Source organism: Protopterus annectens, chromosome 4.part0, assembly GCF_019279795.1.
Source record: "Protopterus annectens isolate FY-2018-M chromosome 4.part0, PAN1.0, whole genome shotgun sequence".
Taxonomy (NCBI): Eukaryota; Metazoa; Chordata; order Ceratodontiformes; family Protopteridae; genus Protopterus; species Protopterus annectens.
This window is the reverse complement of record NC_056733.1, coordinates 846,798,848-846,825,452: the sequence shown is the minus strand read 5'-3', so window position 1 is coordinate 846,825,452 and position 26,605 is coordinate 846,798,848. Positions and strand designations below refer to the sequence as shown.

At 39.9% G+C, this 26,605-nt stretch overlaps 1 protein-coding gene across 1 annotated transcript in view; it reads right to left on the bottom strand.

Annotated features, from left to right (window-relative positions):
• Positions 1-26,387, bottom strand: part of TEX47 (testis expressed 47) — an 844,245-nt gene extending 817,858 nt beyond the window's left edge. The window contains exon 1 of the mRNA XM_044068795.1: positions 26,278-26,387. Coding sequence (XP_043924730.1) covers positions 26,278-26,373 — 96 coding nt within the window. The 5' untranslated portion in view covers positions 26,374-26,387. The remainder of the gene's footprint in view (positions 1-26,277) is intronic.
• Positions 26,388-26,605: the final 218 nt, after the last annotated feature.

Here is a 26,605-nt window from a genome sequence, read left to right as displayed (position 1 = left end):
ATCAGAGTCCTGTGGAGATAGGTTAGTGGTAGTGCATGGAAATCAGGGTGCAGTGAGTTATGGCACTTGACAATATCACAGAGTGGCAGGTGGGAAATGCGTCAAGAGCTAACAGTATGCAATCTAGCAGACCCCATAGTACAACATGCTGGAAGCATAAACACAAATGGTAGGTGCCTTACAAGTTCATGGAATTGCGATAATGTCCATACAATGTACACCCCTCAGTGCTTTATTTCACTTGTAAAAAGAGCATTTATATATGTTTAAATTAACTAGCTTAGTTAACAGAATAATTTATCTGCTATGGTATTTTTATGTATAACAGCCCTTTCACCCATGGATAAATATGATCATCAGACAGTACATATTTCTGTCTGGACTAGAATACTACTGTGTTCATGACATATTCTAAAGAAATAGGTATTACAAAAATTTTACATAAAAATTTCAAAAATTACAGAAGTTTTGAGCTATGTGTTCATTAACTTAAATGTACCCATATAAATCTGGCAGTTGTAGATCTGTCAATATATTTTCCAAAAATATTCAACATAAAAATATTGTTACTTCCCAAAAGTTGTAAATATGTTAATATTTTCCAAAAATGTTCAACAAAAAATTTTGTGTTTCTACCTGATAAACTACTACACTGTCATTCTAGCACTCCATAAACTGTGCAGGCTGCAATTATATTGCTGCTGAATGTCATTTTATTCACCTGTTACAACTAAATGTTTTGACAATGATCTGTATGCAAACTGCTCTAGTAGCGATTGGATGTATTTAGCTATTTGCATGGCCTGTCCTTGCTTTTATGTAGGCAAAACTCACCATACACTGCCTGATAGTACATCACCTCATTGGAAGTAATTTCAGTGAATGTAAATACATTGAGTGCTGTTTTTTGAAATTACTTTTGCTGACAGTGGAGTTTGCTTCTTTCTCCACTATTGTACAACCTTGGAGTTGGTACAAATAAGTCTGGGGGAGGTGGGTTGTCCCCCTACATGAGGGATGCAGGGGGGGGTTGGCCCCTGGGAAAAACAAAATTGTTGGGTAGTTCGTCAAAGGTGGTTTCAGCAAACAGTTTTCTTTTTTTTTTTTTTGTTTACCACAATTACCTTTGATGATCCAGCATGAAACTTCTCTGCTCCTGTATCAATGCCATCCACACATTTCAGACAGTTGAAATATTTATAACACTACTAGAACTAAACAGCAACAAAATAATTATATTACTGTACTCTACACCCACCAATAAAATTACCATACTGGAGGAATATCCCTCCTAAATATCCAGTACTATCAAATATGAAAAAAAAAAACATAATGCAAGATATCAACACTGACTGTAAAAAGTTTAACCTCTGAAAGTCTCTTCTCCTTATAAAAGCATATTTGGAATGATCCAACTTATCACAACTCCCCCCCCCCCAACAAGATACAACAAAAGGCATGATAAAGACATTATTTTAGATTGGACAATAGTCTCAGACCCCATTAAACACATTATCAGTGGAACCTACCCCAGCTCCTTAAATGAAAACCTCCACCATATACTCATAGAGTTACCAGCCATCTTCCTAATACCCACCTCAAAATAACCCCAAACCCACCAAGCTTAAGAAAGCCCTATTCAATACTAGCCCAAAGACCTTTAACTGGTCTTTTCTAAAAATGTTCTCACTAGACTAATCTGAGAAAACCTTCAATAATTCATTCCTTAACACCTTTTATAACCTTGCCCCTCTATGTAAATAAAGAATACAATCAACCCACTGCCCCTGGGTCTCAACCCTAAGCAAAACCATTGGACATGCTAGAGATAATGCTTGGAAACACTGGCTTAACTTAACCCCCTCCCTCCCAAATTTTCAGCACTATAAAGAACTTCATAACCAAGCTAAAAACAAGTACACATGGATAAACCTCAATATTATAATCATTTGCAACTTAATGACAAAAATGATATAAAAATATTCTAGTCCTCAGTGCATTCTCTGCACAGTTGTGGCTCATAAAAGACTTATGCCCTACAGAAAAACTGCTCTTCCCATAAAATAGCTACACACTTTAATACTTACTGCATAGATACTTCATAGAAAATATAGCTCCCCTCAACAATACTCAGTCCAGCAACATATCAAACATTGTCCCCTTCAATACCCTCCTAACCAATGAAAAGCATGAGTCCAATCAATCTTTGATCATATATATACTAACAAGTTAACCCTAAAACATTACCAACATCCAATAAAAAAATTATACTCAAAATTAAACCATGCTCCACAGCTGCAGATGATGTTCCACCAGAATACCTTAAGAAGGTGTGAGAAGCTATATCTTACTCAGTAAGTATCTTAATCAACAAATCCACACAAAAATCATCTCAAACATTCCATCCTAATGCTATCCTTTCTCCTCTCTCAAAAAATCCTTAAAAATGTGTCCATAAGCAACTTCTTCACCACCTACTCACAGAGCAGCTCCTAACCAGTACTCAACATGGATACTGCCCAGGCCATAGTACAAATGCTGCACTATTATTATTGAATAATATAAACAAAAGCTGGAACTGTAGCAAACGTCTCATTTCCCTATATGTAAATCTTACCAAACCCTTCAGTATTGTCTCACATTGTAAACTCCTACAACAAATGATACATCTTGGCCTATCTTCTCCCAATCTACATTGGGTTGAAAGCTACCTATCTGATAGACAGTAAAAATTCAGATGACAACATACATTCTCTCTTTACTTCCATGTTTTCATTGGTATACCACAAAGTTCAATTACTGGCCCACCTTCTCTTTAGCATGTTCATCAATGACCTTTACACATCTGTTAGACAAGCAGCCCTTTCACAATATGCTAATGACTAAATATTAATAAGCTTATCAGATAATGTGGCACATATTCTACAAATCACACAAGAAGCCCTCAGCTCTTAATTTGTAATGTCCAGCTACTCCTTAACCCCAAAAAAATACTATTACCCCTCCTCAGAATCCAACAGAAAGATAAATTCAAGCTTAAAATATTTTCAATAAGCAATACAGAGATTGAAGTGGTATCCTAAACAAAACTGCTTGACAACTTTAAATTTCCATATGCAAAATTATGTGAAAAAACTCATAAAAACTAGGCAGGTTATATAGACACAGACATTTTCTTACTAACTCCACAAAAGCCACCCTAGCAATAAATTACCTCTTCCCACTCTGTCATATTAAGCCTCTATCATTAGTAACTTGGATGCCTCTCTTAAAGCCAAACTCAAATTATGCTATAACAAAGTGACTAAATTTGCCAGCAATAAACAATATTACACACATCACAGCAAAGGCCACTGTGGTGCAGCGGTTAACATCGTCGCCTCGCAGCAAGAAGTTCTCCCGTTTCTCGGCTGGAGTGCCTTCTGTGTGTAATCTGCGTGTCCTCCTCGTGGTCGAGTGACGTATAAAGACATGCAGGTAGGTGTGTGCATGAATGGTGTACCTTCTTTGAAGGTTGGGCATTGGGCTGGCAACTCGGCACCGTAAAAATCCACTGCCAATCATGAGTGGACCGGAGTTCCGCTGTGGTGACCCCTAACCATAAAAAAGCCGAAAGACTTTTACACACATCACAGCAAAGCCCTTAAAATCATGAACTGGCTCGTACCAACCCAGCATCTTTGCACAATTAGTTATGATCCACAATATCATTTAGAATCCCCTGGACTGCCCAGCATTAAAGTCTATTTTAATGCATATCACCCAAATAGACCCTGTTGTTCATATGAGAAGAAACTCCTCAGCATTAATAAACCTCAAACATCAGCTACAAACAGCCCCTACTCTTCCTCAGTTACCAAAAATGCAATTCTGTCCCACAGGCTATTAGATTATAAAACAATCATTGTTCCTTTATACAATTTATAAGGCCATTTATCAAAGTCTTGACTCTGTCATATGAAGCTCCACTATCCTCACTAACCTCTCCTTGGTCAACCTCTCCTACCATCTCTTCATCTCCTTGCTCTATATTTATAAAATAAAAGCAATACTTTCCAAACACTGCCATTACTCTTTAGATAATGAAATATACTTAGCAAAATTTGTAATCATGCTTCAAATTAAAATTATAAGTTGACATTTTTCTTATTCTTTCTCTTCTCCTTCTTCTCACACTAATATTTGTGTTGTTTTCCTTCTGTCTATGACACTGTAAATAACTATGTGTTTTACCAACATGCTATGTAACTTAACTTTAGAAACTGGAGCTTTCCTCCTCAGGCCTTTGCTTAAAACAGGCTCTTGTGACCCAGTCAAACTATCCCAGTAAACAAATGGCAATAAAATAAATAAATACATACTTACATACATAAATAAATAAACTAGATAGATAGATAGATAGATAGATAGATAGACAATGTGATGGAGAAGCTATTCTGAATCTGGCCACTAATTTATCTAGGGCGTAGTCAGTGTTTGCTATGGACTTTTTTAACCAGAGAAGAGTGAAACATACCCCCATTAAAAGCTTAGTTAAACTTAGAAAGTGGGTGACAAAGGTCAATGAACTGGTCATCAGAACCACCCTTCTTTATCACACTTAGGAAATGACTAACTTCAACTCCACCTCCAGATGCCCAAGTAGTAGTACTGACTACTGTAATGGACAAATGCCATCCCCAACAAAAAAAACAGCTTTCTTTAAGGAAGTAATAATTAGAAACCAGATGAGATGATGTTAAGATACCATATCCAACTAAATGGAAAACTGATTGCTAACAAGACGCCCGCAGCTGGGAGCATACACTTAACAAATTTCTTGGGATTGCAGCCAGAGACTCCAATTCATGCCATAAATAATACCACGCTCTTTTTATTTAGGTATTCAACACTAGATCATTACACCAAGAAACAATGTTGACTAAAGATTTAGACTGCAGTATGACTTACACAAATATAATATGAAGGAATGTTGCTGAAGTCTAAATCTGATAAATTACAGTTAACTCAATAAAACTGGACAGTTTAAGAAGCAAGACAGAGGCTGCTGCACACTAGTACTAATTACATGACTCAGCCTTTACACAGCTGAGTCTGTAGCCAAGGTTTAAAAGTTTGTCGGCTACAGCTATGGCTAGGGATGGCAGCTGCACCCCCATTCCCATCTGCTGTAAATACCTTTCCCAGTTAACTTTTTCTTTTTAGTTATCAGTAAACCAAGATAAAGCTCTAGGCGAAAAAAGGTAATCCAATAGATACACTGGAATTGCCCACTTGTAAAATAGAGGCAAAAAGGTACTTAAACTGCCACTTGCTGTCTGCTTCAAACTAGGTATCTACTCAGAAAGGACACAGCTGAAATCAGGTCTATAGATTGTTTTTCCCTACTAGATTCTAATAACTCCTAAAAATGTGGCTATTTAGACACTTACCCTGCAATCTTTAGCCTAGGAGGGGGGTTAGCCCGCTCCGTTCGTTACGCTCACTCTGCTCCGCTCCCTGCCCCTATTCCCACCAGCCCCCAGTACCTCTACATTTATTCTTAGCCTTAATCCCACCTCTAATTTCCAGCTATTAGGCTACACCACTATTCACCCCCTCCCCCTACATCCAACACAATCATGCTACTGCCTAATATAATAACAATCCTAACCTGCATAGTTCTACCTCACATTACATCCTACCAAGGCACCACAGTCACATGCCCCAACAACTTCCACTGTACTCTCTCAACACCCTCCCTCAAACATTTACACTATAACTACACAACCCTGCCACCAAAACCATCCTCCCAATACACACACTCCATTACCAAACACCTAACACACTCAAAAATAAAATATCCCTAAGATATCATAAGCAATTTACTATGTATATAAAACATATCCTAAACACCCTCTACAAAATAGCCCTCGCTGGAGACATCCATCCAAACCCTGGTCATCCCTAATCCAACCCAACCACAAACCCTAGTCCAAGCAACCCCCCCTCACAACTCAACTCCTAGCCAACAAGAAAACAACAGACCTACTTATAATGTCCCTAAACATCAGAAGCATATGCAATAAAATTCAAGAGCTACATGCCAGCATAAGCATATATTCCCCAGATATTCTCTTCCTAACTGAAACCTGGCTCAAACTTCACATCAAAAGGTCAGAAATACTTCCACCTGAATACATCCTTCGCATAGGCAGATTGTCCAAAAAAGGAGGTGGTATACCATTGATATTTAAACACCATCTCAATATTCAACTTCTGAACTCATCTGCCCCTCACCACAACAATGAAGAAATCCTTTATGCTAATCTCAAACTAAACCCAAACAAAATAATATCATAGGATGCTATTTCCCACCAGGGCAAAATATTACACCCCTAAAAAATCTCCTGAGCCGGGCTACTCTATCTCTACACAAGGAAACCATTATTCTTGGTGACTTTAACATCAACTGGCTATCCTGTAATAACAGTCTCCCAACCATTCACCTTAATCTCCATGGGTTCACTCAACTCATTCAATCTCCTACCCGAATCAACAAAAACCCTAACAATTATACCTTATTTGACTGGATCCTAGTCAACAAAGCCCCTCACTCTTACCTAGCAGGCTGCTTACCTGACAGTCTTAGTGACCACTCCCCCACTTTCCTAATTCGGCACCACATAAACAGTCTGAAGCTCATTATCCACAGGCAAATACGGAACAAGTCCAACTTCAACCCCAACTCCTTCAACTCCTCCCTGCAAAAAATTAACTGGTCACCACTAAAATACCTCAACCTAGATGAGGCTGTCCACTTCTTCAACAGTACCTTCCTCTCCATCCTAAACACCCATGCTCCTGTAAGAAATGCCAAAGTCAGATCTAGGTGTGCTCCATGGTTACAAAAGACCATCAGAAATCTAATGAAATCCAGAGATAAGGCCTGGGAGCACTGGCAACTAACAAAAAAATAACTCAGGCAATCATTCCTTGAACTGCACAATAAAGCCAAAAAGCAAATACAATTAGACAACTCCCTCTACAATCCACCCTAAACTCTACCAACCACAACCCTAAGCAATTCTGGTCCACTATTAACAACATCCTCCACCCAGGGAAGGTTGATGCCCCCCAACCGTCCATTCCCCCCTCCTCCAGCAGTATTGCTGAATCCTTCAACAAACACTTCACTGAAACTATAACATCTCTAAACAAACAACACTTCCCTATAACAGCCTCCCCAACTCCTAACCCTAAACCCCCCACTCCTCTTTTCTTCTTCACCTCAGCACCTACCTCCAACATAAAAAGACTATGGTCAAAACTTAAACCCACCAAACTCGCACTTGACAACCTCCCCTTTGAATACTTGAAAATTGCATCTGATACACTAGCCTACCCAATTTCAATTCTAATCAGCTGTTCCATAACAGACGGCTATGTTCCCTCAATATGGAAAATATCCCACATCATTCCCCTCCACAAAGGCACCCCTCCACCAACCTCTCCAATTACTGCCCCATTGCTATCCTCTCCCCTCTCTCCAAGATACTTGAAAAATGTATCAACACCCAGGTCTCCAATTACCTCCTAGCTAATAATCTCCTCTCCAAAACCCAACATGGTTTCAGGCCATATCACAGTACTACCTCCGCTCTGTTCTCCTTCGCCAACACTATACTTCATCACAAAAACAATGGCCTCTTCTCTACTGCCGTATTTCTAGATCACTCAAAGGCATTTGACATGGTATCTCATGAGCTACTACTCTCTACTCTCCCCAACCTCTCCTTCTCACAACCAGCCTGCAACTGGTTCCACAGCTATCTACACGGATGCCAGCAATCAGTAACGTGGGACGATAACATATCACCTCACCTCACAGTTACTCTCGGAGTTCCCCGAGGGTCTATCCTTGGCCATCTGTTATTCTCACTTTTCACTAACAACCTACATGCTGCCACCACACATGCATCTCTTATTCAGTACGCAGATGACTCTAATCTCATCTGCTCTGCCCCCACTCTGCCAGAACTAAAACAAATCACACAGGAATCATTCTCTTCTGTAGAAAGCTGGCTATCCAATGCTCAGCTCCTACTCAACCCAAATAAAACAAAACTTCTCCTGTTTCAAACTTCCAAAGCCACTCAAAACACCCCCACTTCAACATTATTGCCATCAGAACACACAAAATTGTTTGGTGTGGAAATAGACTACAAACTTAGATTTTACATATTTGACATAGCCCACATATCTCTCACAATAAAAAAAGTTCACAAGAAACTTGGTGCATTATATCAAAGCCGCCAATTCCTAACCAAGGCGACTAGAATCTCCATAGCCAATTCCCAGCTAATCTTCTCCCTAACTCTATGCATCCCCCATACTTACCAACCTTAAACAGACAGACCTACACAAGCTGGATGCTTGTTACATCAAATTTGCTAAATTTGCCACTGGAACCTCCTACCATAGCCATCACTGTATCTCCTTTAAAGAACTAAACAGGCTAGAACTCACACAATTCCTTCACTTTAATCAACTCACCCTCGCTCATAAACTTATTAAACATCCCCTTAACATCCCTTCCCTTCAAACCCTTTTCCAACCATTTCACCCCACTAGGCCCTAGGGATGTCAGGAGGCGTATGCACTGTACTGATTTCAGTACAACTTATTTAGAAGAGGGGGTAGCTTTTTTAATAAAAAAAAACAGCGTGGCTCCTTTAAGTTATATTTACATACCAGCCAGTTGGAATTGAGCTCACATACCAGCCAGTCGGAATTACATCACGTCATGTCCGGCTGGCTGGCTGCGAGCGGGAAATGTGCATAGCTAATCACAAATGGATTATCGCTGTGGAAGGTGAACGGATTATCAGGTAAAGGGTTCTTGTGTATGAGCGGGAAATGTGCATGGCTAATAACAAATGGATTATCGTTAAGGGATTAACAGGTAAGTGTGTGTGTGTGTGTGTGTGTGTGTGTGTGTGTGTGTGTGTGTGTGTGTGTGTGTGTGTGTGTAAGTACAACTGGTTACACTACTGTTCATTTTTAATTTTTTTTCAGTTGTCAGAGTTTACCGCCAAAAAAACATATCGATTGAGTATTTTAAGAATGAGAATTACCAAGTTGTGAAGAGTACCTTAGTAATGTTTTTATATATCATTATTTTTCAAAGAAGAAAACACTTTTCACAATATGTTGTAATTATGCTTTCAAGTTAATGTGGTTCATTATGACAATTGCATCATATGATGTTAAAATTCCCTTTGCACGCCTTTAAAGGAAAACTCCACAGCTTAACTCAAAAATGTGTGTTTTTCATTATATCTTTGTTTTTTCAGTCATTTTAATGGATTAAAATAACTCTAGGTTCTTCTTAAAAGATTTTAATATGTTTTCCACAACGTGGCTGTCATGGGACCTGACATATTAATGAGATCATGTTTTAGTGTTTTATTTTCTCCTTCCCAGAATCCATTTCAAGCCTTTTTGTATTGGTCATGCTAAACATATGGAAGTGATGATGTTTTCCTATCCCACTGAGATACAATATCAGCCATACCGCTCCAGCTCTCAATATAATTCTGGACATAGCCTAAAATAATGGGGGACAAAGGCACAAAAAATATGGACATATTTAAAATACTGCTCTTACAAACTTAGAAGTTTGCTAGAATCATATGATCTATGTTAGCATGTATTCTCTGAATAATATAAAGCATGAAACTTAAATGTCATAATTTAATGACTTCAATACTAAATGATTTGCCAGAAAAACATACATTTTATGAAAAACAGACCAAAAATGTGAAGCACAAATCTGGACATTCTGTGAAAATCTGAAAAATTGAGAGTCATGATAGCAGCAGTGTGGAACACAAGTATCTTAAACATCTTCTGTAGCAGGTGTGCTGGTATTTTATCCCTGAATGATGATCATAAACTTTCCCCTCAGAGCCATTTATAAACTATTCAGAGTTATTTTACAACTCAAGCCAAAGAAAATATAAAGCGTCCAGGCTTTTGTAAAGATTGTCATCTCTAGTCCTATGCAATGAACACTGGCACACCCTGCCCAAGATCTTCCTGAGGGGTCAGAGCTAGCATTGCAACCCAAGAACTGTTAACACTTCAAAGATCTTGTTCTGCAGGTCACCAGTTTCTGCAACAGGAGAAATATTTTTTTGTTATACTGAATGTTGGGGAAATGTACAGATTCTTCCATTATTGTTTTTGTTGTTTGTCCAGGTTTTTTTGTGCTAAGGTGTGAAGTTCATAGGTTCATACTATCTGCCCTAGGGCATTTATAAGCCCAGCCAGAGTGTGTTTGGCTTTCGCCACCCATTTTAAATTAATTTTGCTATGCCCTTTTTCGAGGTTAGTATACTGTGCCTCTGTCTAACAGTGACACAGAAGTGATACCCGGGGTAAACCTACGATCTCCCATCCACTCATCAAGATTCCTCTTGAAGAGAGTCAATGAGGGACTCTGCCTAAAATGGACTGGGATTTTATTCCAGAGTGAAGGGAGCCTCTGGGTTATGAATCTGTCCCTCCAGCATGTCCTATTTATTTCAGTGCTGAGGTTCAAGTCTCTCGAGCGCGTAGCTCTATGGGATTTGGATTTTCTGAGGTGCAGCATGTCCATTAATTCCGGGTTGGACATGGCTTTATACGTCAGGCACAGATCGCCTCTGAGCAGGTGGTATGCCACTGAGTAGAGCTGGAGTTTCTTTAACCGGGCAGCATATGGCATCTGTTTGAGCCCTTTGATCCTCTTGGTGAGGTACTTTTGGGGTCTTTCCAGTTGCTGCAGGTGTCTGGTAAGGTACATCCCAAAAGGGGCATTGTACTCAATTATGGGCCTGATGAGGGATGAGTAAAGAAGCACGATGACCTCCCCTGATCTAGATGTGAATCCCTTCATGAGTAAGTGGGCTATATAAAATGTTTTTCTAACCACTTTGGCCATGTGGTTGTCAAATGAGAGATTGCTATCAACTTGGGTCCCCAGGTCCCTAATTACTTCTTCTGTACTTAATGAATTACCACCTATGTGGTAATTTGTGGGCACTTTGTTTTTGCCAAAGGGCATGACTATACACTTTTTGGCGTTTAGCTTGAGGCCATGGCTCTGGCACCAGTTGTCTGATTCTATGAGGCCCTTTTGGAGGATGCTTGTGTCGGCTGGAGAGTCGATTATGGTGCCCAGTTTGCAGTCATCTGTGAACTTGGTCAGCCACAGTCCTTCTGTGTTGGCCTGTACCTCCGAGAAATATATACCAAACAAGAGAGGTCCCAGGACTGAGCCTTGTGGGACGCCACTTGTAACTGGTTTGGAGTCTGACATGGCTCCAGCAATTCTAACCATGTGGGTTCTGTCCTTGAGCCAGTTTGCAACCCATCTAGTGACATAGGGGTTTATATTTAAGCTGGTGAGCTTATCTATAATGCCCGAGTGGAGTATTGTATCGAAGGCTTTTGCGAGGTCCAGGTAGGATGTGTGGACCACCTTCCCCTCGTCAATGGCCTTGGTGACTGTTTCAAAGAAATCAACCAGGTTTAAGAGGCAGGATCTGCCCTTAACAAAGCCGAACTGGGTAGGATCCAGTGTCTGTAGGTCCCCAATATCTTTATTTATGCGGTCCATGGTGATCCTTTCCATAGCTTTGCAGACCAAGCTAGTCAGGCTTATGGGGCGATAGTTTCCAGGATCCGTTGAGGCACCACCTTTGTGGAGAGGGACCACTGTTGCTGTACGCCACTCTTTGGGTATATATCCTGTAGCAAGGCTGAGATTGAACAGTAGTTTTATGTTTGGGTTTAGCTCTTCTTGGAGTTCATGTAGGACGCATCCCGGGTCACTGTCTGGTCCCATTGATGCTGTGTTTTTTGCTTTGGAGAGGGCAGCTCTTACCTGAGCATCTGAGATGTCAGCGGGGCAGCACTCTGCTGGGATAGATATTTGCCCTTTTGGTGGGGAGGGGGGAGAAGTTTGCGTTGAACCTGTCAGCTAGGATGTTGGCAATGTCTGTGGGTTTGGTGTATTTTTTGTCATCTTGGACTAGTTCTGAGCATATCTGGGAATTCCCACCCAGGTTCCTAACATAACTAAAGAAAGCCTTGTGATTATCCTTAGTGTCCTGTGCAATTTTTCTCTCGAAGCTGGCCTTAGACGATTTTATGAGTGCCCGTAGTTTTTTGCTAATACTCATCAGAGATGCCTTCCCTTTTTGGGATTTTGCTCTATCATGTAGTAGCTTCCTCCTTCTATTGTATAGTTTGTTTATGGCTGGGGTCCACCAGACAGGACGCCTGCCTTTGGAGGATTGGGTCTTGGTTTTATTTGGGATTGCATGATCCATGCATTCCTGAAGGTGTTCATAGAATGTGTTTATAAAGGATTCTGCGTTCTGGGCCGTATTTTCCACAGGCCCGGGGGCTTTGAAGGATTCCACTTCGATTTTGATGAGTGTGAAATTTGCTTTAGAGAAGTTTTTCACTGTGGTTTTCAGGGCAGGGGGTGGAGTCGGGATGTGAATATCTAGTGAGATTAGTTTATGGTCTGATCTTACCAGTGAGGGATACACTTCTGGTCTGGAGCATAGAGTCCCCATGTTGGTGATGATCAGGTCCAGTATGTTTTCCCCTCTTGTGGGAGTGGTAGCAAGTTGTTCCATAGCATTTGAGTTTATAAATTCTAGGAACCTTTGGGCTAGGGTGTTGGAGCTAGAGTAATGCTCCCAGTCTATGTTTGGGTAGTTGAAGCCGCCCAATATAATGGTGTTTGGAGACACCTTCATATTTTCCAGTGTTCTCAGGAAGGCCGAGTGGGGTTCCTGGGTTTGGGAGGGTGGTCTGTAGAAGGCTATAAACTGGAAGGCAGTTTTTCCCACTGTTAGTTGCACATGGATAGTCTCTGATGCTTCGTGCTGTGCCACCAACCTGGAGGTGTGGTTATCTTTGACGAATATTGATACTCCCCTCCTTTTGTGGTTTGGTCCAAATTTTGGGGCTGAAAAGCATGGTATGAGGTATAACATGGTAGTGCTGGGGTGCTCTCGGGAGCCTTGAACCAGGTTTCTGTTACTGCACAGATATCAATGTTCTCCATGCTAAGGAGAGTTTCGAATGCGTGCATTTTGAGGTTTAGACTTCTGGCGTTGAGTAGCATTACTCTTAGTTTCTTATCCCTTGTGATACCTATGGAGGTGGGTTTGTCTTTTGAGCCTTGCCTAAAAAAGGCACTATGGGGGTAGCAAGAGCCTTTGCCAATGTCCGAAAGCCCAGGGGTGACATGTGCAAGCTGTCCCTAGCGAAGCATCGTGGCTTGTCAAGCATGTCATCCCAGGCTGACAGGCATTGGATCCCCTTTGAATGACACCAATACTTAAGCCAATTGTTGAAATTGATCATCTTGTCTTCATATTGTGGCATCATTCTTGGTGAGGGTAAGATGCCTACTCAAGGTCAGGGTCATACCAGCCTGGAATACATGCTCAGAGAGCTCCTCTATGTCTCTTTTCATGTAGTCCAGGGAGGTACATTTCAGGTCATTCACACCAGCATGGACAATGACTGAGTCATATTTGTACTTGCCTTTGCCTTGGAGTGACCTGAGTGCTTGTGTTATGTGGCGGATCCTAGCGCCCGACAGGCAGCTCACTGTGACCTTCTCCTTGTTCAGCCTGGTGAGTAGGACGTCAGTGTGCCTGACGATAGAGTCACCTATTACAAGTGTATCAGGTGTGTTGTTTAGCCTTAAGGGCTGTGACTGTTCGGCACACTGGCTTTGTGAGCTATGTGTTGCACGTGTTTTGTTTTGGGGTAGCGGTTGCTTGGGTGTCTGCTTTGGAGGTCTCTGCTGCTTAGGCAGATTTTTATTTAGAGCCTCCGAGTATGTTTTTGTGAGTTTATGTGTTTGGTTTGCTGTCGTGGTAGGTCTATGTGAGACTGGAATTGTAGTGAGTGTGGTTTCCTTCTCCTCCTGACTGGTTTTGCTAGTACTGAGTTGAGAGAGCTTAGCCTCCAGTATGGCTATATGGTTGCATCTCTCACATGTGTTGGAATTTGTTGGGAGGAGGAGAGGGTTGTCTGTGTACATGAGGCAGTTGTAACATTGCCTCAAGATTCCCAGATTCACCAGCTGGACCGGAGAGGAGATTGACAACTGACCTTTGGACATGCTAGAATAGTATTGGGAATTCCTTTATAATTGAAAAAAAGGGCCAGTGGGGAACAAGGTACTCAAGGGGAGTTTGCGAGGGTGTAGTGCTTTTAATTTTTTAGTGCTGACTTATATAATTGCTTTAGTGAGCAAGTGCCAGGTATCTTAAATGCAATGTGTTACAGGTAACTTAAAAGCAAAAATGACAAACAGTAACTTTCTTTCAAGTGAAACAAGGAAATAAGTACAGTAAGCAATGCAGATATCACTAGGGATCCACAGAAGCACTGAAAAGCTGCGTTTTAGGTGGAATTAGCGTTTCAGGGAAATAACAAGCAAACAAACAACAAGCATACAAACAAAGCTAGATTCAGCAGGCCTGGATCTAGTCTATGCTACAGCAAATAAGGTGTACCAATTTCAGTAAGAAACAGTTCAAATATGCAGGCACTATAAGCCTTTAACCAGAAATTCTCAGCTCAGAAGGGCAGAGTCCAGCCTCTCCTCCCACAAGAGTGAAGACCACGAACCTTCTTAATGTAAAATAACTGGCCTGAAGCCCAAGTGCTTAAACCTGAACTAATAAACTTTTAGAATAACAGACACTGAGCCCTCAATCAGCAGTTCCCAACTTAGAAGGATGTAAGCTACCTGTCCTGCCACCACAGTGCAGGCCACAAACCTTTCTAATGTAAAACAACTGGACTGAAGCCCAAGTGCTTAATCCAAAAGACTTAGAATGATAGCTACACGTTAATCAAGTTACTACAAAGAAGTAATAAATACAATTGAATACTTTAAAGAATGCCAGGATTAGTGCTCAAGTTATACAAACAAAGCTAGATTCAGCAGGCCTGGATCTAGTCTATGCTACAGCAAACAAGGTTTACCAATTTCAGTAAGAAGCAGTTCAGATATGCAGGCACTATAAGCCTTTAACCAGAAATTCCCAGCTCTGAAGGGCAGAGTCCAGCCTCTCTCCCACAAGAGTGCAGACCATGGACCCTTTTAATGTAAAATAACTGGCCTGAAGCCCAAGTGCTTAAACCAGAATTAATACACTTTTAGAATAACAGACACTGAGCCCTCAATCAGCAGTTCCCAACTTAGAAGGAAGTAAGCTACCTGTTCTGCCACTGCAGTGCAGACCACAAACCTGATAACTGAATTTGTATTCCCTCATTATTGGCTTTTCTTCTAGTTTTTTTTTGTGCTAAGAGGTTGAGAGCTATCTAAATGATAGCCATTAAGTTTCAGTCTTCCTATTGTTCAACCTGCTGATTTAGAATAGTGGTATGTTGCACTGACTGTAGCGCATATGGTTCTGGTTCAAGACATGCATGGTGGTAACACAGCATTTTATTCTAGCAACTTTCCAAAATTATACAAGCAATGTTTAAAATGGGTCCCTGGTTTTTGGGCTTTTGTCCCCTCCCCCCCTCAGTAAATGTTGGCTTTTTCCAGATTTCTTGTGCTGCAAAGTTCAGAGATACAGCTAAGTGTCGAGTACATTTTACAAGGAGCTGAGAGCTGCAGGGGAACTGAAGTTTAGTGCTGCTTATGCTGAGTCTGATTGTACTGTTAATAGCACAACAGGTAGTGTACTTGCTTTTGCTGCAGAAGGCTGTGGGTTCTTCTCCCACAGTAGGTAAATGCATTGCTGATATTGTACTGTGTTGTAAAGGGGGGTGGACGCTGTAGTCCTTTTTGGTGAAGATATCTAGTAGTAACTATGAACCTGTTATCAGTTTGCCATCCATTCCCTATTGCAATATTACTAGCGTATCATTTTTTTTAATGCAACATAGGCAATGTATTCCTCAAGGGCAACAGGCACTTTATTTGTAGATGAAACCATGAAATATAAAGCTGTTTGCTAGCAGCAGCCTCTTCATTAGTTACAGATTTCTTTAATGTGGAATTATGTAGATGGCTTTTACTAGTTCAGAGATTGTGCATATTTACTGATACTGGTGGACTGTAGAAGTATGAGTAGAGTTTTATGATGGAAATGTTCTGAATTGGGCTGTTTTGTCATTATTGGTGCATGCATTTTGTTCCATTGTTTACTGGAAAAATGTTCAAAACAATAAATTTAAAACACTCTCTTTCAACTATACCGATTTGTACAAGGAATATAATTTATTACAACCAGGAAGGTGTATCAAAGAGCATATGTATGTTTCATGTGCAAGGGGCCTATGATTTGAAAACAGCCCAAAGTTAATCTTTATCTGCCACTGGCAAAATGTATTTTCTTTCAATGTGGGTTTCAATGCTGTTTCAATGAATGTGAGTTTCAAGGGCAGAGAAGTTTTAATGCTAAATCTAGTTTCATTGTGAGACTGCATTGCTTTGTTTAGCAGATATTTATTGGTGTTCATGCTGTAAAATGCAAAATAAAACTTTTCTGGCAAATCATTTAGGAATGAAGTCACTAAATAATGACCGACATTAAGTTTCAGACGTCATAATCTTCAGAAAAATGTATGCTAAAGCAAGACCTGTTATTCTATCAACTGTCTTATGTTTATACAAGATCAATTTTTAGTACTGTTTGTATGTTCCCCCAATATATTTGGCCTTGTCCAGATTTCCTGCATTAAGAGGTTGAGAGGTATGTGCAGTGGCGGCTGGTGACTTCAAATCACAGGGGGGCTGCAGGAGACGCTGAATGGGCGGGGTCAAAGGGAAGGGGTGTGGTCAACCATAAAGGGGAGGAGCTATGCACAAAACCACAAAAAAACTAACTTTAATTAAATACGCTGCCCCTGGTGGCAAACCATCATTATGAAAGTCCAATCAAGACAAAAATAAGTGTAGAAGAATAAAAATATTTCAATGCATTGGCTGCATGACAGCTTACTTAATATCTAGATGGAAACAAAAGGTTGTGAGGCATGAAAAAATAAATTACTTTTTAAATACATTACTGGAATGCCAGTCAAAATCAAGTATAAGAAAAACCAGAAGCACTCAACTCAAACTACTTCTCCTTGCACTGCAGTTCTAATTATAATATATTCAGCTTTATTAAAGTACCAAGCAACATGCTGAAAGTAGAAATCTATGTGATGCCCCCACTTGTAAAAATGTTTCTTATCCAAAAAAGACTTGCTGCCTGACAACGTTTCATGGGGAAAACATGATAAAAGTAAAAATGAAAAGCAAACAAGAAACAAGCTCAAGATACATTGCTTAAAGGATTACTGTACAGGTTATGGACCACACATGATTGGCATTCTGTTTAGTTTACGGGTAAAGCCTGTAGAGATGACTGGAAGTCTCCAACAAGTGTAATGAGCTTTTTAAAATAATGGAATCCTGTCCTTTAATACCCAAGGCTTATACATTATCTAGTCAAGTATTCTCTGCATGGCAACAACAGAAAGGCTTTCAATGTTGGCAATTCTTTAACAGTATGCTTATTAAAGCTTACTTGCATCTTACGATGTCAGACAAGCTTACCTTATGGTCATTAAAGCATTGCTACTTAAACACAGAGCAACAGGCACTTTGAGTAATAAGCATAAATCAACAGTACAAAATATGACAGAAACCAGACCATTCTGCAAAATCAAGGACAGATGAAAAGCCACTGTAGTACTTATGCAGTGTGTCCTCCCCATCCAAGGTAGATACAACTACTCCTTGCCTTGCTTGGACACATCCAGAGTCACTACATGGGGGAGTGGGGTGCAACAAGCATGTCACAATTTGAAATCTCTCTGGCTGACTGTGATGGCCCTGACACATTTGTCATACCTCTCAACTTCAAGAGCAAGAAATCTGGACAAAGCCATACACAGAAGTGGGACAAAGGCACAACAAGAAGGACAATTTTTAAATATTGCTCTAATAAACTTAGAAAGATAATAGAATAGGTCTTGCATTAGTATGAATTTTCTGAAGGGTATAAAATCTGAAACTCAAATGTCTGTCATTTTCTAACTTCAGTCTTTAGTGATTTGTCACTAATTTGCCAAAAACACAATTTTATGAAAATGGACCAAAAATGTGATGCAAAAATATAAAATAGACACACAATACAGCTTCTACCTGTCAAAGAAGGGACACTTTAATATTAGTACTGCTACCTTGAGCAGCTGACAAAATAAAAGAATCTACATGCATTTCAAGTAATCTATAACTTTGATTATTACAGTTATTTCTTAATTGTAAACCCTCCATGTTTTCTTCCAAAATTGCTATTTTATGGAGGGATTATTAGGGGAAGAGCAACATTTTGAGCCAAAAATTGGGGACAGTTGAGAGGTTGGCTATGCCTAATTCTATAAAGCAATTTATTTGCATGTACCTCTCAACCTGTTAATGCAGTAAATCTGAACAAGGCCAAATATATTGGGGCACATATTAACAGTACTAAAATTGCTCTTGTATAAATTGAGACAGTTGATAGAACGGCTCTTACTTTAACATGCATTTTATGAAGGTTATGAAGTCTGAAACTTATTATTTAGTGACTTCTGGCAAATCATTTAGGAATTAAAACTACAAATTTTATGAACAACAAACCAAAATAAGAAGCAAAAATCTATTCATTCTTTGAAAATCTGGACAGTTGGGAGGTATAGTTCAGCTGGGCCTGTCTGAGTTTGCTGCCCTTCCCCCCCTGACAAAATAATGGTTGAACTGGAGCCTCTGCAGCCATTCCAATTAACCATTACTTGGCTATTTCACTCCATTTACCATAAACACTAATGTGCATACTGCTTTACTTCAATGATTGGACTTCATTTGAAAGTTTTATTTTGTATTTTACAGCACAAACATTAAGTAATCTGTTAAACAAAGCAATGCAGTCTCACAATGAAAACTTAGCATTAAAACTTCTCTGCCCTTGAAACTCACATTCATTGAAACAGCATTGAAACCCACATTCAAAGAAAATACATTTTGCCAGTGGCAGATAAAGATTAATTTTGGGCTGTTTTCAATCATAGGCCCCTTGCATATGAAACATACATGTGCTCTTTGATACACCTTCCTCATTGTACTAAAATTATATTCCTTGTACAATACAGTACACTTGTTAGAGGGTGTTTTAAATTTGTTTTGAACATTTTTCCAGTAAGCAATGAAACAAAACATATGCACCCATAATGGCAAAACTGCCCAGTTGAGAACATTTATCATAACCAAGTCTACTCAGACTTCCACAGTCCACCATTATTAGTAAATATACACAATTCTACAGTCCACCATTATTAGTAAATATGCACAATTCCACAGTCCACCATTATTAGTAAATATGCACAATTCTACAGTCCACCATTATCAGTAAATATGCACAATTCTACAGTGCACCTTTATCAGTAAATATGCATAATTCTACAGTCCATATTCAGTGAATTCAGTTCTTGCCATAGCTGTCAACCTTAGCACAAAAACCTGGACGAAGCCAATAATGGGGGAATACAGTCCCAAAAATAGGGACAAATTTAAAATATTCATCTTATAAACTTAGAAAATTGCTAGAAAAAAAGGTTGTGCTACTATGTATTCTGAAGAACATGAAGTTTGAAATTCAAATGCCGGTCAATTCTACTGGACAGAACAAAACAATTTTCAGCAGAGATGCAGGGATTAATACTGCAGACACGTTTTGCAAAATGGCAGGGCACCAGAGCAAATCCACACAAATACAGGGAGGAGATGCAGACAGAAGCCACCCCAACCAAGAATCAAACCAGAAAACCTATAGTTGTGAGGTAACAATACTATCACTGCACCATCAATTATACAAGGAATTAAACATTCAGAAACCTGAAGTCTGAAATTCAAATGCCTGTCAATTTTACTGCGGACAGAACAAAACAATTTTCAGCAGAGACGAGGGATTAAAACTGCAGACACATCTTTGTAAAATGGCAGGGCACCAGAGCAAATCCACACAAACACAGGCAGGAGATGCAGACTCAAACAGAAGCCACCCCAACCAAGAATCAAACCAGAAAACCTATAGCTGTGAGGCAACAATACTACCACCGCACCATCAATTATGCAAGGAATTAAACATTCAGAAACCTGAAGTCTGAAATTCAAATGCCTGTCAATTTTACTGCGGACAGAACAAAACCAATTTTCAGCAGGGATTAAAACTGCAGACACGTCTTTGTAAAATGGCAGGGCACCAGAGCAAATCCACACAAACACATGGAGGAGATGCAGACTCCACACAGAAGCCACCCCAACCAAGAATCAAACCAGAAAACCTATAGCTGTGAGGCAACAATACTACCACTGCACCATCAAATCTGCAAGGAATTAAACATTCAGAAACCTGAAGTCTGAAATTCAAATGCCTGTCAATTTTACTGCGGACAGAACAAAACAATTTTCAGCAGAGATGCAGGGATTAATACTGCAGACACGTCTTTGTAAAATGGCAGGGCACCAGAGCAAATCCACACAAATACAGGGAGGAGATGCAGACAGAAGCCACCCCAACCAAGAATCAAACCAGAAAACCTATAGTTGTGAGGTAACAATACTATCACTGCACCATCAATTATACAAGGAGTTAAACATTCAGAAACCTGAAGTCTGAAATTCAAATGCCTGTCAATTTTACTGCGGACAGAACAAAACAATTTTCAGCAGAGACGAGGGATTAAAACTGCAGACACATCTTTGTAAAATGGCAGGGCACCAGAGCAAATCCACACAAACACAGGCAGGAGATGCAGACTCCAAACAGAAGCCACCCCAACCAAGAATCAAACCAGAAAACCTATAGCTGTGAGGCAACAATACTACCACCGCACCATCAATTATGCAAGGAATTAAACATTCAGAAACCTGAAGTCTGAAATTCAAATGCCTGTCAATTTTACTGCGGACAGAACAAAACCAATTTTCAGCAGGGATTACAACTGCAGACACGTCTTTGTAAAATGGCAGGGCACCAGAGCAAATCCACACAAACACATGGAGGAGATGGAGACTCCACACAGAAGCCACCCCAACCAAGAATCAAACCAGAAAACCTATAGCTGTGAGGCAACAATACTACCACTGCACCATCAAATACGCAAGGAATTAAACATTCAGAAACCCTTAAGTCTGAAATTCAAATGCCTATCAATTTTATTTAACATTTTTAATCAGGACAGTCTGACTTGGAACAAATAAACAAATTTTCAGCAGAGGCCCAGGAAGAAATAATGCAGACATGTCTTTGTAACATGGGAGGGCACAAAAGCAAACCCACACAAACACAGGGAGAAGATACAGACCCCACAAAGAAGGAACCCCAGCCAAGAATCAAACCCAAGAACCTGCAGCTGTGAGGCAACAATGCTACTACTACACCATCAAATATCAAGCATTGCAACATTTACAAACCACAGATATTATGAGGAACAGATCAGATCGAATATGAGGTAAAATCTGAAATTTTACAAATGGTGGTGGGTAGGGAACTCAAGTCTTTAACACCTGCATACAGGGTACAGGGTTCAAGCCTGAGGCATTCCCTACCACACCACCCAGTAAAGCACAAGCACCATACACAAACTCCAGTAAAGCACAAGCACCATACACAAACTCCAGTAAAGCACAAGCACCATACACAAACTCCAGTAAAGCACAAGCACCATACACAAACTCCAGTAAAGCACAAGCACCATACACAAACTCCAGTAAAGCACAAGCACCATACACAAACTCCAGTAAAGCACAAGCACCATACACAAACTCCAGTAAAGCACAAGCACCATACACATACACAACTCCAGTAAAGCACAAGCACCATACACATACACAAACTCCAGTAAAGCACAAGCACCATACACATACACAAACTCCAGTAAAGCACAAGCACCATACACATACACAAACTCCAGTAAAGCACAAGCACCATACACATACACAAACTCCAGTAAAGCACAAGCACCATACACATACTCCAGTAAAAGCACCACAAATAAAAAGAAAAAGCACAAACTCAAGAAAAATGAACATTGTAAATTAAAAGGCACCTTACCTGAATGAATACATCCAGAGTTAACGTCCGTACATACATCCTTCCCGCGCAATACTGAAGACCCACGAGATCCACATGCTCCTTCCCGACGCCGACGAGATCCCTAAGGCTCTGTCCCGAGTCCCTGCTGCTCCTCTTGCAGTCCGGACGCGTCCCATAATCCTGGCGGGTCTGTGCACTGTAAAAGTGCACAGACGCTCCTTGTGTCCCCCTATGGGGACGGTGAGCATGCGCATAGACCGATAAGCCGGGACTCGGTCTATGCGCATGCGCGAAGTCCGCGAATTTGCAGTCCGGCAGCCCTATGCCACGAGCCGCCCCTGGGTATGTGCAAATAAATCGCTTTATAAAATTAGGAATATCCAAATAAAATTAGGAATATCCAAAACTCTCAATTGTCCCCAATTTTGGCTCAAAATGTTGCTCTCCCCCTAATAATCCCTCTGCAAAATAGCAATTTTGGAAGAAAACGTGGAGGGCTTACAATTATAAATAACTGTAATGATTAGAGTTATACATTACTTTTATTCCAGAAATGCATGTAGATTCTTTAATTTTGTCAGCTGCTCAAGTTAACAGTGCTCATATTAAAATGGTGTCCCTTCCTTGACAGGTTTCCAGCTGTATTGTCTGGTAATTTTATATTTTTGCATCACATTTTTGGTCCGTTTTTCATAAAACTGTGGTTTTCTGGCAAATTAGTGGCAAATCATTAAAGACTGAAGTTAGAAAATAATGGCAGACATTTGAGTTTCAGATTTCATACCTTTCAGAAAATCCGTACTAATGCAAGACCTACTACTATTCTATTATCTTTCTAAGTTTATAAGAGCAATATTAAAAAAAAAAATGTCCTTATTTTTGGGCCTTTGCCTCATTTTTATTTATGGGTTTGTTGCTGTAAGAGGTTGAGAGGTGTGTGTGTGTGTGTGTGTGCGGTAGCTAGGTAGCATACCTCTCAACTGTCCATATTTTGCAGAATGTCCAGATTTTTGCCCCATATTTTTGTCTGTTCCTCATAAATTTTGTGATTTTCTAGAAAATCATTGAAGGCTGAAGTTGCTAAATAATGACAGGCATTTGAGTTTCAGACTTCATGTCCTTTAGCAAAATTCATACTAGCACAACTCCTGTTATTTTAGCAACTTTCTCATACTAGCACAGATCCTGTTATTCTAGCAACTTTCTAAGTTCACGAGGGCATTATTTAATATCTGTCCCTGTTTATTTTAGGCGTTGTCCATATTTCTTGCACTAAGAGGTAGGTAGGGGGTGTGTGTGTGAATGAAACACCCTAGTTAGGGGTAGCAGGTAGTTAGTAATTTACTCAAGCTCAAAACCTGTACCTTAGTTACAGAAAACAAAAGCATGAATCCTCTACCCCAACTACCTTGTTGCATTTTTCAAAGAACTGACTTTCAGTTTCATTTTCAAGTCAAGGAACCGAGTTTGAGTGAATCTATATTATATTACTGAAGAGGCATTACAGCGAATGCCTCTTCATCAACACTAAAAGAGCGAACCGTGAATTACGAGAATGGCCGTAGCTTGGCTGGGGAAGGGGGTAGCAGTTTGAGAGCTGTGAGTACAAATTTGAAATTCCTAGCTACACCCCTGCTAGGCCCCTAAGATCAAGCAGCAAAAATCAACTCACTGTTATCAAACCCAAAAACTCAGCAGGAGAAGGCATGTTTTCATGTACCATATCTAAACTTTGGAACAATCTTCCACCCTCTATAACTACTCTACTTTCCAGCAGCCTTTTCAAGACTACACTCAAATTCCATTTAAATTTGCACTGGCTTTGTCCTTGTTCTAATCCAGACTATCACCCCCACCCTTACCACCCCATTTAGACTCTTAACCCAACTATACTATCACCACTACTAACCACAGTCAGAAATAGCTACTTGTCTTTACATACTTTAACATCTTGTCTGACAACGTTGTTACTAATATTATAAATGACAAGAAACTATCTTAACTTGCAACATTTACTGTATATACTGTTGATAATCAATATCTTGTTATTGTATTAAAGCCAACAACCTGTAATGTTGTTTACTATTGCTGCAACTTTGTATCTCTATTTATCATGTACATGTACATGAGGTTGAGAGGGTGGCCTAATGGTTAAGGTATTTGCCTTACAAATACAAGGTGCAGGGTTTTAGTCTCACAAGGGCTAATTGGCTAGGCTTAAAATGGCTCACAAGGGCAGTTAGCTTAGTACTAATCTATGAACCTATGATGTGCAGCTTTTCTTCCTGGGCATCTGCTGAAAAAGGACCTGTGTCCAGTCGGAATTTCTCGGTAAATAAATAAATAATAAATTAGTCAGTTGGCAAGTTCTTTTCTGTTCCATTAATGTGTGTGCAGACATGAATGAATGAATAAATAATCAAATATTAACCAACACACACACCTATAACTACAACTTTTCTTCTTGGGCACTAGGATAGTCACACATTATGAAAGATGAATTATTTACACACAAGGATTCAGCATTATAAAGAAAAGTCTCTGCACTGTTGCTTGGCAGCAGGTGAACACACAGCTTGCTTGTGTCTCTGGAATTAAGTGCAAATACACTCTCTGTATTATCTGCATACCACAATCAATGAGAAGTACAAGTGATTGCACTGGCATTTAAGCAGAGAGTCAAGAAGAAGATCACTTTATCATTTCTATACAGACCCATATACATTTAGTGTTTGGAAATGTTAGTAGAAACTTATTTCAGTCATTCAGTATGGTGTGTACATTAAGCAGGTCTATATTTATGAGGAAAGTCAATCTGGGAATAGCAAAACCTAAATCAGAGGGCAAAAATCACAGTTGTATGCACTAATCAAGCAGTTAAAAGGAGTAATCCCGTTCTGTCTCTGCAAAATGTAAACAGAGGGTTAAGTAACCTGTGGAAAGCACTTTATGTCTCCATTATTTTCAATAGGGACCATACAGTCTGTCCTTCAGGCCATTCAGGTGGGCCCCCAACACCTTAATGACAACAAAATGAAGGGATGGGTCATTTACTTATTTACATTTACTTTTAAGGTAGTGGGTCAATTTCAGTCACAATCCCTGTGTTACAATAGTGGGAATAAGGTAGTTGCATAACAAATTAATAGAAATATAAGCTTTCAAGGGAACAGTTAATTGAAGGTAAGGACAACGGGCCTCCACCACCCCACTCTTACAGTTTCAGAAGAAAATATAGAATAAGTAGATGGTCGGTATACGTGTGTGTAATCAAAAATTTTACTTTTTGTTCTCGATCTTATTTTGTTGCTTCCCCTCATGTTCAAAGAATATACACCAACCCTTGTTCTTTTAGAAGCTGAAGGAACTATGGATACTTTCAACTGTTGCCCCAACAGCAATTTACATACTTTCTTTTTCATATTAGTATGTTTATTTGAAAGCAAGCTGTGCACAGATTTCTGTAGTAGGCATTTTCCTTCTCGTTTTTTTTGGCTAAGATCAAGTGTGTACTTTTCAGACAGTCATAGGCATATTTTGCTTTTGGTTATACTTTAGACAGCTACAGATACTTTTGGCTACTGTAAAACAATACATTTTCTTAATTTTTTTTAAGAATATAAACCATACATTTTCTGATAGTAGTTCAGTAAAAATGTACTTAAGTGCACTATGTGGCTACAGCCTTGTTGCTGTGACTAATGAACTTCTTAAGTTATGCTCACCATGTTATGGGGTTAAAGATGTTCACTGCCATCCACTGACAGTACATCACACCAACATGAGCGTTAACACTAAATGTTAGCTTGTGCCATGTTTGTGTCTGTCTGTAACTGTGCCACTCTACTGCTGCTACAATGTCTATAATCTTCTTGCCTTTTATTACACGAAAAATACAATAAAGCAATTCCTGATGCTCTACTGACTCTGTGTGTATTTTGCAACTTCTTATCTTAACGAAAGAATAAACGTGTTCCATAGAATCCAAGCAACAACAGCAAATAAACAAAACTAATAGCGCCACGAGCTATTTTCTAACAAGTAAACAATGAACTTGTCACGCGGCAGGCTGCACAACGCCATTAGCACACAAATATAGCCGGTCCCGCCCCTGCTCGGCACCAACCTTCCGGATCTCCCGCTGCTTGTCCTGCAGTAGTGCGTACATTGACAGTCGCTCCCTGTAACTGAAGTCCCCCACCTCAAATTCAAAACTTGCCATGGCTGCGACGCCTTTATTTTTCCACACTATGGTAAGAAATGTTGATGTTGTATGTGTGGTCGCTAAGCAACAGTCTCAGTCTGACGGTGTCAGCAAGGCGGAGCCGAAAGTTACATCTGTGATAGAGCCCGTCTTTACAATTATTCATCTGTCAGTTTAGTATTGTAATTACGCCTGAGCCAGCAACTCCTTTACTCTACGACACACATAAACATATTTGACTTTCGAAGAC